The sequence below is a fragment of the Peromyscus maniculatus genome, chromosome 2 (assembly GCF_049852395.1).
Source record: "Peromyscus maniculatus bairdii isolate BWxNUB_F1_BW_parent chromosome 2, HU_Pman_BW_mat_3.1, whole genome shotgun sequence".
Classification (NCBI taxonomy): domain Eukaryota; kingdom Metazoa; phylum Chordata; class Mammalia; order Rodentia; family Cricetidae; genus Peromyscus; species Peromyscus maniculatus.
The window spans coordinates 162,895,176-162,906,736 of record NC_134853.1 but is presented as its reverse complement, the minus strand read 5'-3'; the positions used below and the strand labels follow the sequence as shown (position 1 = coordinate 162,906,736).

Genomic DNA, 11,561 nt, shown 5'->3' with positions numbered 1-11,561 from the left:
TATTTATGTAATTTTGGTTTTCTGAGGCTCGCCTGGAGTCAAATGTGTAGCCCTTTTCGACTGGAGAATGTTTTATTTCTTGTTTGTCCATACCGGGTTTTTCTTTTCTTTCTTTTCTTTTCTTTTTTTTCTTTTTTCTTTCTTTCTTTCTTTCTTTTTTTTTTTTTTTGTTGTTGTTGAATGCCGTTTATTGAAAGAGGGAGGAGGTCTTAAATACAGGCTTACAGCACAATCGGAGAACCCCAGAGGGCAGAAGTTTGCTACCTATGTTTTACCATCTTGCATCTAAGCTCAGACAGGGTTTTTCTATGAAGCATTCCTGCTGTCCTGGAACTCACTCTGTAGCCCAGGCTGGCCACAAACTCACAGAGAACTGCCTGCCTCTGCCTCCCGAATGCTGGGATTAAAGGTATGTGTCACCACTGCCCAGCTACTGAAGAATTTTTTAATATATTGGGATTAGAATTCTGCAGTACACAAAGTCTTCTCATTTCTTTTTGAGTCAGGGACTTGCTACGTTGTCCAAATTAACCTCTCACTCATTCTGCAGACCATTTTTCCTGCTCAGATTCCCAAGAGCTGAAACTCTCGGTGTGAGCTACTGAGACATCTTTGATAGCCTGTTTACTTTGTTTACTTCCATTTAACAGTCTGTTTATCTGGGGCATGGTCTCCCCTAATGCAGGATGGCCGGGGACTAACTAAGTGACCTACCTTCTTTCTAGAGGCTCTCAGGCAAGCATGGCTCTTGTTTGTGGTTTTTGTTTATATATTTTATTTTCTTTCTCATTTACAGGGACATGAGTCTCTGAATGTAAGGTTTCCTTGTGAGCATAAACTGGTCACAGACAGGCAAAATTACCTCTAAAACCTGCTGGGCTGAAGAAAATCCCAGGGGACAAAGAAGACTAGATGAAAGGCCACATACCAAGTAAAGTACATATGCCACCCATTCAGGCCCACCCTCAACTCTAGCACTAGTCCCAAAATTATGGCATTCCCAAGATTCAAGGGATTTCCATCTCTCACTCTCAAGACATTAATAAAGCTGAATTCATATGGCATGCAGGACACTCTTGCTAGCAATATAATAGTCTATTATGTATATGTTTAGATTTGGGGTAAATTATAACATAGGTTATTTCAAAATGTAGTAGCCTTCTGGAAGTTCCAGGTCACCAGCTTCTAAGATCTATGGTTAAGAAGTATAATGAGCCGGGCGGTGGTGGTGCACGCCTTTAATCCCAGCACTTGGGAGGCAGAGCCATGCGGATCTCTGTGAGTAGGAGGCCAGCCTGGGCTACCAAGTGAGTCCCAGGAAAGGCACAAAGCTACACAGAGAAACCCTGTCTCGAAAAACCAAAATATATATATGATGGGAAGGGACCAGACCTGGAGAGACAGAGGGCTCAGAGATTAAGAGAGCATGCTGTTCTCTGGAGGACCTGAGTTTGGGTTTCAGCACTCACATTAGGTGGTGGCTCTTGTAACTGCAGTCCCAGAGGACCCAATGCCCTCTTTAGACCTCTATGGGAACCATATGTACATACACACATGTACATACATAAAAGCAAAGTAAATTATTTTGAAACATGTAACCAGATCCTGAAAGCCTCTGAAAGGATGAGTGTTCCTTGTGGAGACAGGGTGTGCATCAGCATTTAGGACACCTGGCCTGCGCTTAGGGTCCTGAGAGGATATATCTCAGCTGCAAAAAGCATTTGCTGGATGGGCGGTGGTGGCACACGTCTTTAATTCCAGCACTCAGGAGGCAGAGCCAGGAGGATCTCTGTGAGTTCGAGGCCATCCTGTGCTATCAACTGAGTTCCAGGAAAGGTGCAAAGCTACACAGAGAAACCCTTTCTCGAAAAACAAACAAACAAACAAACAAACAAAAAAAAAAGCGTTTGCTGAAGCAAAAATTGGGGAAAATAAAGAATTTGGGAGGGGATGACCCCTGCCTGGATGACACCGCATCCTGGATTGAGAGGAGCGGGCAGCTGCAGAAAGAGAAGAACCTGGCAGAGAAGCAAGTCAAGCTACTAGAGGAGATGGACCAAGAGTTTGGCATGAGCACTCTGGTGGAGGAGGAGTTTGAACAGAGGAGACAGGACTTATATAGTGCCACGGACTTGCAAGGTCTCACTGTGGAACATGCCATCGATTCTTTTCGAGAAGGGGAGACTGTGGTTCTCACGCTCAAGGACAAGGGAGTACTACAGGAGCAGGAGGATGTGCTGGTGAATGTGAACCTGGTGGACAAGGAGCGGGCAGACAAGAATGCAGAGCTTCGGAAGAAGAACTACCTGCCCTATGCGGAAGATGAGAGTGTTAATGATTTGGCACAGTAAACACCCCGCTCTGTCCTGGCCAAATATGATGAGGAGCTGGAGGGCTAGCGACCACATTCCTTCCCTTAGGAGCAGGGTGGCGTGGCTGATGGAGTGAGGGAGCGCGAGCTAGAAGAGATCCGGGCCAGGTTAGTGCTGCAGTCTCAGTCTCTGAGCTCTGTAGGGCCCCAGCTTGCCTCTGAGTACCTAAGTCCCGAAGAGATGGTGACCTTCAAAGAAACCAGGCGAAAAGAAAATCCGAAAGAAGGAGAAGGAGGTGGTAGTGCGGGCAGAAGACTTGCTGCCTCTTGGGGACCAGACTGGGGATGGGGACATTGGATCTAGGATTGTCTCTACAGTTCTGGTCCCATCCCATCTTAATTATAATTCTTAACCATAGCTCTTACTTAGGATCTGGTGACCTGGAACTTCGAGAAGGCTATTGCATTTAGAAATAACCTACAGTATAATTTACCCCCAAATCTTAACATATACATCATAATAGACCATCATATAGCTAGCTAGAGTTCCTGCATGCCATATGAGTTGAGCTTTATTAATGTCTTGAGAGCAAAAGATGAAATCCCTTGAGTCTTGGGAATGCCATAATTTTGGGACCACTCCTAGAGTTGAGAGTGGGCCTGAATGGGTGGCATATGTACTTTACTTGGTATGTGGCCTTTCATGTAGTCTTCTTTGTCCCCTGGGATTTTCTTCAGCCCAGCAGGTTTTGGAGGTAATTTTGCCTGTCTGTGACCAGTTATTCTCACAAGGAAACCTTACATTCAGAGACTCATGTCCCTAGTATATGTTGGTGACGATGTTAGGCTGGCTGAGAACTCACAGAGATCTGCCAGCCTCTACCTGCACAGTGCTGGGATTAAAGGTGTGTGCCACTATGCCCTGCTTATCCTGGCAGTTTTGAATTAGTAAACCCACAGCCACCACTGGAATTCCTGCCTCAGAAGATGTTCATAAAACAATAAACAAACAAAGATATTCCTGCAGACATGGTGGTGCACACCTTTAATCACAGCATGCAGGAAGAAGAAGCAGGTGGTTGTCTTTGAGTTCAAGGCCAGGCAGGAACTTGCCTCACCATACGTTTTCACCACTATGTCTGATTTAAGGGTCCTTTCCTTTGTTTTTGGGGATGGGCAATGCAGCCCAGCCTGGACTCAGACTCACTACCTAAGAAAGGCCAGCTTTGAAGTCTTTCATTTCTTTAGTTAGCTTTTTTGAGACAGAATCTCTCTATTTGGCCCTGACAGTCCTGGACCTCACTATGTAGACCAGACTGGGCTCAACCATACAGAGATTTTCCTGCCTAGACATGGTGGTGCACACCTTTAATCCCAGCACTAGGGAGGGAGAGGCAGGTGGATCTCTATTGTGGGCGCCATGGGCCCTGGCCCCCGGCCCCCGACTGGGAGTGGCTGCAGCCTTGCTTGCTTGACCTTGATCAGATGTCCTCCCTATTCAGATTCCCTACCGGTATCCACCCTTCTGAATGCTTAAGGGAAGTTCCTTGTGTCCTCCCTATTCAGATTCCCTGCCGGTATCCACCCTTCTGAATGCTTAAGGGAAGTTCCTTGTTGTGTATCCTGCATTTTGGGCGTTAACTACTTAGATGCAATAATGTAGAACATTGAGTCTGGAATGTAGACCACTGACAGCGAACTTCTGCCCTCCTGGGGTCCCTCCATTTGTGCTGTAAGCCTGGTACGTACTTAAGGTTTCTTCCCTCTTTCAATAAACGGCATTTGACATCCAATCGTACAGATGACCCGCTGTCTTTTGTCTCTATTTTTTAATCCGCAGCCCTTCGCTCGGACATGGTGAACGGTTATCGGTAATGCGGGCGTTACCGCTACAAATGGAGGTTCCTACCGAGGTCTGAGTAAGAAGGACCAGCTGACGGACACTCTTGGAAGGTCGGCCGGCATTTTAAGGTAAGAGTGGATTGGAATGGGTGCCGCTAGCTCACAGTCACTCCTCGAGGAACAATTAATTGGACTGTTGAGGTGGCAAGGCACTATTATTAAGAGCAAGACGGCTAAAGATTTTGTTCAAATCCTCCAGAATGCTAGTCCTTGGTTTCTGGTCTCCGGAGGATTTAATTTACCAGATTGGGAACAGGTCAAGATTGACTTACAGAAATATTTGCATAAAGAAGGGCCTGATTCCATATCCTTAGCTACTTTTTCTTTGTGGCGCTTGGTTAAGGATGCATTGCTTAGTGAAGATATTGAAGTCCAAGAACACTTAAATGAAGCTAAAACTGTGTTGGAGGAGTCTCAGATAGAGGAGGCTCTCAGAACCCTTAAAACTTCTGATGTTTCTGATTCGGCAGAGTCGTCTCCCGATTCTGCAGAGTCATCTTCAGAGGGTGATGATGTAGAAATCAGATCAAAAAAGGATGCTAGATGCCTAAGAGGGAAATCACAGATTTCTCGCAAGGATAGACCACCAGCCCATAACCTTGACTTTTGCAACACGGAGGTCCTTCCTTCCACACCCATGGAGGGATTGACGGGGGGAGTTGCTTACCCGGTTATAGAGACTCAAAATGTTCAAGGGCAGAGGCAAAGAGAGCACAATCCTCTAGATTTTAAAAGCATCAAACAGCTCAAGGAAGCTGTGATGTCATATGGGCCCCATGCTCCTTTTACCATCGCTATACTTGAATCTTTTTCTGCCTTAAATTGCACCCCTAGCGATTGGATGCAGCTGTGTCGCACTGCTCTCTCTTATTATTTAATTTGGAGGAGTGAGTTTCAAGAACATTGTCAAACTGCAGCTAATAGAAATGCTGCTGCAGGTTTCCTGGCTCGTAATCTTGAGATGCTCACAGGTACAGGGCAGTATGCCACTTTACAAGCACAGATTTTGTATGATCCTGCAGTTTATGCACAGATTAGTGTGGCCGCTACCAGAGCGTGGAAAGGGCTACCTAATAAAGCTGCTGATGAACAACTATCTAAAGTCATTCAAGGGCTGTCAGAACCATTTGCAGAATTTGTAGATCGCCTGCTTCAACTAGCAGGGAGAGTGTTTGGGGATGTTGATCAAGCCATGCCCATAGTAAAGCAATTGGCCTTTGAAAATGCCAATAAATATTGCAAGGAGGCCATTAGGCCTCATAAAAATAAGAGCTTAAATGATTATCTTAAACTATGTAGAGATATAGATGGGCATCACATCATGGGACAGGCAATGGCCTCAGCCATGAGGGGGATTAATTCTGGAGGAAACCGCCCAAAAACCTGTTTTGGATGCAGCAAGCAAGGTCATATTAAGAATAATTGTCCTGGAGCCCAAGCAACGGCAAAGACACGGGGACTTTGCCCGCGATGTAAAAAGGGACATCACTGGAGTAATGAGTGCCAATCTAAGGTTTATGCTCAGGGAAATATGTTACCACCGTCGGGAAGCCTCCCAAACAGATCAAGCTAATCAACTGTCTCACTTATTCAGAGGACCTGATCCAGCTGGGGACTCCTCAGCTATTGGTTCATAGTTCATGTGTTTCCATTCATTTGGCTATTTGTTCCTGTGCTTTATCCAACCTTGGTCTCAACAATTCTCGCTCATATAAACCCTCCTCTTTCTCACCAATTGGACTCCTGGAGTTCCACCTGGAGCCTGGAGGCTACCTAAAAAGACAGGACCCCAAGAAAGACACAGGGATCACCCAATGACAGAGAAATGGATGAGATCTACATGAACACGCTGGACATGAGTGGGGGTAATGAAGGGCGAGGGTGGAGGGAAAGAGAGCTTAGGGGAGCAGGAGATCCCAGCTAGATCAAGAACAGAGAGGGAGAACAAGAAATGAGAGACCATGGTAAATGAAGACCACATGAGAATAGGAGGAAGCAAAGTGCTATAGAGGTCCACAGAAATCCACAAAGATACCCCCACAATAGACTACTGGCAATGATGGAGAGACAGCCCGAACTGACCTACTCTGGTGATAGGATGGCCAAACACCCAAATTGTGCTAAAAATCCCATCCAATGACTGAGGGAACCGGATGCAGAGATCCATGCCCAGACACAAACATCTTTATTGCTACCTGATTATACAGACACAAGGAAACACAATTAGGCTCAGAGACTCATTAACAAAATAAAGACAATTCGACACTGGACATTTACTATGCAGATCCTAGGGACTGGCAACCCTTTAGGACAGGACAGGGACCTGTGTTGGCATTCTGGCCTGCCCCTGGAAGACCTGCCCTGTGCATGTTCTGACTTCAAGCCTACTTTTAAGAGAAAACTCCACCTTCTCCCTTCTCTCCCTAGTCAGAGGGAGGCACCTCTCCAGGTTGAGCTCTCTCCCTCCCTATCTTTTTCTCTTTCCCTCTCCCATCTCTTCCCCCACGAAGTAAAACTCTTCACGGAGCACTGTCTGCCTGGCATCTCTGTCTCTCACCCGCCATGGGTCGCCTTGGCTCCACTTGCCAGGGACTCCGAGTGCTGTATAATAACAGGATCTTTGTCTGTCTACTGGAGGTGTTAATGTGCAGGTGGCCAGCCAGAATGGGGAGCCCTGAAGTATAGTGCCCCACAGTCAGGTGGCCAACAAGATGGGTTTGGTGCTTTCTGTTAGAAACCCCATTAATCTGTAAGAGGAGGGAAGAGGATGAGGAGTTTAAGGCTACACTGAAAAGACAGAAAGAGAATGGAAAAGAACTATGCTCATCCCCATTCTGTTGTTGTTTGTTGTCTTTTGTTCTGCTTCAGACATCTTTGATGTCCCCACAGTGCATCCCAGTACCCTGGATCGCCATCTGCTTCCCATTCCCCAAAACTCCCTTCCTTAACCCTTGGCTTTGCAAACATTGCTGCTTTGAAAACATTACATATAACCCACTGCAATGCACAAGTGGGAAGACAATGTCAGATTAGCTTCAGGTCACTTGGATGTTGAGAAATCTTAGCCAACAAGAACTGAGGCAAGACAGTATCTTTCCATTCTTGTGTACAGTCAAAGAACTGCCCTGAGCATGATCGAGGACCAGATTAATGGAGAAGCAAAGCAGCACACCACAGACAGAACACCAGGTTCTCAGCTTCTGACAATTACTTTGTATGCAGGAGGAAGGCCCTAAAGAGCCAGTCCTACCAGGTGGTGGTGGTATACACCACTAACAGCAACACTTGGGAGGCAGAGTCAGGCCAATCTTTGTGAGTTTGAGGCTAGCCTGGTCTACAGAGTGAGTTCCAGGACAGCCAGGACTGTTTCACAGAGAAACCCTGTCTCAAGAAAAAGAAAAGAAAAAGTGCCAGTCCTGACAGGAGCTACAGTTTGAAATGTAGAACACTTTTTCTGACTCCACAAGACACTTAACCTCACTGTGCTCATCAATGTCAGCCCCCATGTTGTGTCCCCACTGCATGCAATTTCATTTCCACCACACTGAGCAGTGTCCAAAACCATGTGTTCTAGGGTCCTCTGGATGAGAGGCCTATCCCTGTGCCTTCATTTCTTATTATCCAGAAGGAATTTACTATGAACAATCACAAAGTTTTGTCTCTAGTTTGTAGAAATAACGCTCACAACAGTCCAAACAGGGATTGCTACCGAAGCAGACTGATCGGAGCTGCCTTACATTGACAAGTGTGCTCTTCAGCTCAGCACAACATTGGGAAAATTCTACTACCTTGATATAACCAGAGTGATCATAGACCTCTTTAGGAGCAGGGTACAACTCCTCGTTCAGCTGGCTTAGGTTGGCAGTGTGGTACAGAAGGTCTTTCAGGGCATTGGTGGAAATTTCATTGTCATAAATATTGATGCTGGTCAGCAGGGAGCATTGGCTCAGGACAGGGAGAAGGACCCTGAGGTCAGGGTCCTTCATCCTACAATCTTCTAATTCCAGGGTCAGCAGAGTGTCTGCAACACTCTGTAAGAAGACTTTGAGAGGCATGAAATTCAAATCACTTAAATTGACACCTCTCAGGCACAGATGTTTAAGCTGGCAGTGACCCCACTGGGCAAAGGACTCCAAGTCCGCATGTGAGAAATTGCAGAAAGAGATGGACAAGGACTCCAACGGGGTCTTCAGGCACCTAGGGAGAGACCAAGGGGTTATTTTGAAACACAGTGGTGGGTTGTCCTAGAGCTAGAGGGGACCACATAGGCAGGGTCAGTGTAACCACGGGATGGCCATGAGCACACAGTACAACCCATTAGTCTTCTTACTCAAATCACACCACTCTTGCCCTAGGGAGTCATCTTCATGGTGCAGACTGGCTCATTCCACAGCTACCTTTCCTATTCTTCAATGACAAGCAGAGACCCAGAGTTGCTATGGAGACTATTAGGCTAGAGCATGCACAGGAAGGAGAAAGACAGGATCCATATGGCCATGTCAGGTTGCCTTCTGAAGAATCATTGACTCCCCGTCACAGTGTCTGCACCTGTTCACTCTTCAGCCCTGCCTCTGACTCTCGCCCCAGCTTTTCCATGTCCTGTCCACTTAGGCCACTCCTGCTCTCAACAGAGCCTTACACTGTTTGGGAACCAGACTGGGATGTATTCTCCCCGATCAAAACACAGAGCTCACCTGGGAAACTGTGCAGGTCTGAGTCCTCCCTATGCAGTGCCCTCTTCTTTTCCTGTTCCTCCACATTAGATCAGATAGGGTTGCTATGGAGGAAACCGCAACCCACCCTCCCTAGGTCTAACCCCCAATGCTGGCCTTCTACCCTGGCAGCTCTGTCCATACAAACTTCCCCACTTCATTGCTCAGCTTTATGAGTGGTCATGTGGGCCCTTGAATCAGGTACCATGGAGTAAGCTCATCCTTACATGTTCATTGTGAAATGAACAGAGGTCTGCAGATACCAGGTGCCCACTATTCCTAATGTATAAAAGAAAGATTTGCTCTGGTAGCAGGACCTGCTCTCCATCCTTTCTTACCTAAGCAACAGTTTCATGTGGGCATTGAGGAAATAGAAATCATCTATGGTGACATGCTTGAGACGGTTGAGTTTGGAGAACTGAGAAAGGATCTTGCGGACGTACTTCTCATCTCTGTCAGTGGTACTGCCAGTTGCAGGAGCGTGGGTGTGGTCTTGGAAGACACGTACTAGCAGGATTTTGTGAAGATTTCTCATCTTCCTGATGAAAGGTACAAAACTGGCCAGTGTGGAGAGATCACCCACTGTATTCAGTTCCAACTCCTTGATGAAGTGCAGCTGTAAAATTTGGAAGACATTCCTGACAGTGCTGCCTTCCTCTGTACCAATCCTCAGCCTCACACAGCACAATTTCAGGAAATCCTTTATCTTGTTTGCCCATTCCAACAACTGCTTTTTGTATTCATCCGCAGGTAGGTGAAGATCAGTGACAACCTTCACATGCTGCCTCCTCAGTGTGCGTTGAGAAAGAAGGCCCTCCACTAATAGTTTCTCAGGCAAAGTTTCTATTGAGTGGTTTCCACCATCTCTTCCAGACCACACCCCCCTGAAATCATGGTGCACATACCTCAAGTCAAGCACTTGAAGCTTCTGCTCTCTGTAGATAAAAGAGAAGTGTCAGAAGGTAAGTTGAGACCCAAAACTTTTTCTCCATCTCTGATGGAGTTTTCCCCTGCTTATCTCTGTTTTCTTCATATTCCTGCTTTTCAGTGCTGGGTCTCCAATACAGAACCTCAAGCTTGTCAAGCATGAGCTTTTTGCCTGAGATGTATATTGGAGACCTGTCCTGTTTCCCTGCATTCAGGTGCTCTGGACTTCTGTCATCTAGTATTGTTTTTGTTGTTGTTTGCTTTGTTTGTTTGTTTTTGTTTTGTTTTTCAACACAGGATTTCTCTTTGTAGCTTTGGAACCTGTCCTGGAACTCACTCTGTAGCCCAGGCTGGCCTCGAACTCAGATATCTGCTGGGCTCTGCCTCTTGAGTGCTGGGATTAAAGGCTTGCACCACCACTGCCTTTTTTTTTTCTTCCTGAGACAGGGTTTCTCTGTGTAGTTTTGGTGCCTGTCCTGGATCTTGCTCTGTAGACCAGGCTGTCCTTGAACTCACAGAGATCAGCACTCCCTGAGTGCTGGGATTAAAGGCATGTGCCACCGCTGCCCAGAATAAACCTATTTTTATTACCTGGTGGCAACAGGGATACAGCGTCATTCTCCTGTGGCTACAAATGTACCAGGAGCTATCTCATACTTTATAGCTATTTGCTACAAGGACTCTAGAGCTGTCAAGACCCCTGCAGCCCTCCAGTATACCAGCCAAAGTCTCTGATCCACCTTTGACCCCATACTCCCTGATCCCAGATGTTCCTTCCATATACACCAGTGTGTAGCATTTGGCATTATATGGTTATTGCTTACCCGGGGGGAGACTCTCTTTGCAGCCTTGTGCCTACTCCATCCAACATAGCCCGGTAGATCTCCAAGTCGGGGTTCTTCATCAGCAACCCAACAGAAAGGCAAGGGTAGGGCCAGTCTGCCACCAGGGCCTTAACCATCTCTGTTTTTCTCTGAGTGTCCGCCTCCTTCAGCAGAATGGGAAAGAACTCCATTGGCTGGTCCTGCAGAGCAGAGATGGCCAAGGTCTCATTGCTCACTAAAGTTTGCACTGCCAGGTGAAGGAGTAGGGGTGGGGCCTGGAGGCTCATTCTGATGGATGTTAAGGGAGATGATCCTGGGGAAGAATTTAGGAGAAAATTTATCTTCAGTCTGTCTTATGAAGATTTCTCCCCCTCACAGTGAGCATCTGTCACCACTCTGGCCTTGATGGAGACTTGGGTCTACTCACTACAGCACTCTTTGGCAGTCTCAGAGGCAAATGCTGCTGGCCTGGCAGCATGTGGAGCCTCTCACAATCATTCACACTCACCAATGTCCCATCCAGTTTGCTATTCTGAGTCCCATACCGCTTTGGAAGGGGGACACCGGGAAGGAAAAAATCTAAGCTCTGTTTCTTATGGTAGAAAGGATACTAACTCCTTTTCAGAAACAATGGAAGTATTATATGTACAACCTACCCATATTGGGCTTTCAACAAATTGATCCTGCCTGGCAAAGACTGAGAAGAATCTGTGAAATGGGATCATTGCTTTGAATGTTCAAAGATTCAGAGCCTGGTTTAGGGAACCTAGCTATGTCAGACAACTTTGGAGTATAGAGTTCCCTGGGTATGTGCTAGGGGCTAGTGGGGTATCTTGTCCTTCTAGCAACTTATCTGTTTTTGTTGAGACAGGGTCTCACTATGTA

The 11,561-nt window shown here is 46.5% G+C and overlaps 1 protein-coding gene across 1 annotated transcript; it reads right to left on the bottom strand.

Annotated features, from left to right (window-relative positions):
• Window positions 1-6,955: 6,955 nt before the first annotated feature.
• Window positions 6,956-10,963, bottom strand: LOC143271761 (preferentially expressed antigen in melanoma-like protein 7). The gene is made up of 4 exons (XM_076563631.1): window positions 10,677-10,963; window positions 9,264-9,860; window positions 7,923-8,410; window positions 6,956-6,960 (listed from the first exon to the last, which is right to left on the bottom strand). Exons 1-4 carry the CDS (start codon window positions 10,961-10,963, stop codon window positions 6,956-6,958), a joined length of 1,377 nt encoding a protein of 458 aa, XP_076419746.1.
• Window positions 10,964-11,561: the final 598 nt, after the last annotated feature.

What these genes read in the sequence shown, in the direction of transcription:
- LOC143271761 (XM_076563631.1), bottom strand. Translation starts at nt 10,963, where the DNA reads ATGAGCCTCCAGGCCCCACCCCTACTCCTTCACCTGGCAGTGCAAACT. An exon ending in CAAAGAGAGTCTCCCCCCGG is followed by an intron (nt 9,861 to 10,676) that starts GTAAGCAATAAC and finishes TTTTATCTACAG; the next exon opens with AGAGCAGAAGCTTCAAGTGC. An exon ending in CACATGAAACTGTTGCTTAG is followed by an intron (nt 8,411 to 9,263) that starts GTAAGAAAGGAT and finishes GTCTCTCCCTAG; the next exon opens with GTGCCTGAAGACCCCGTTGG.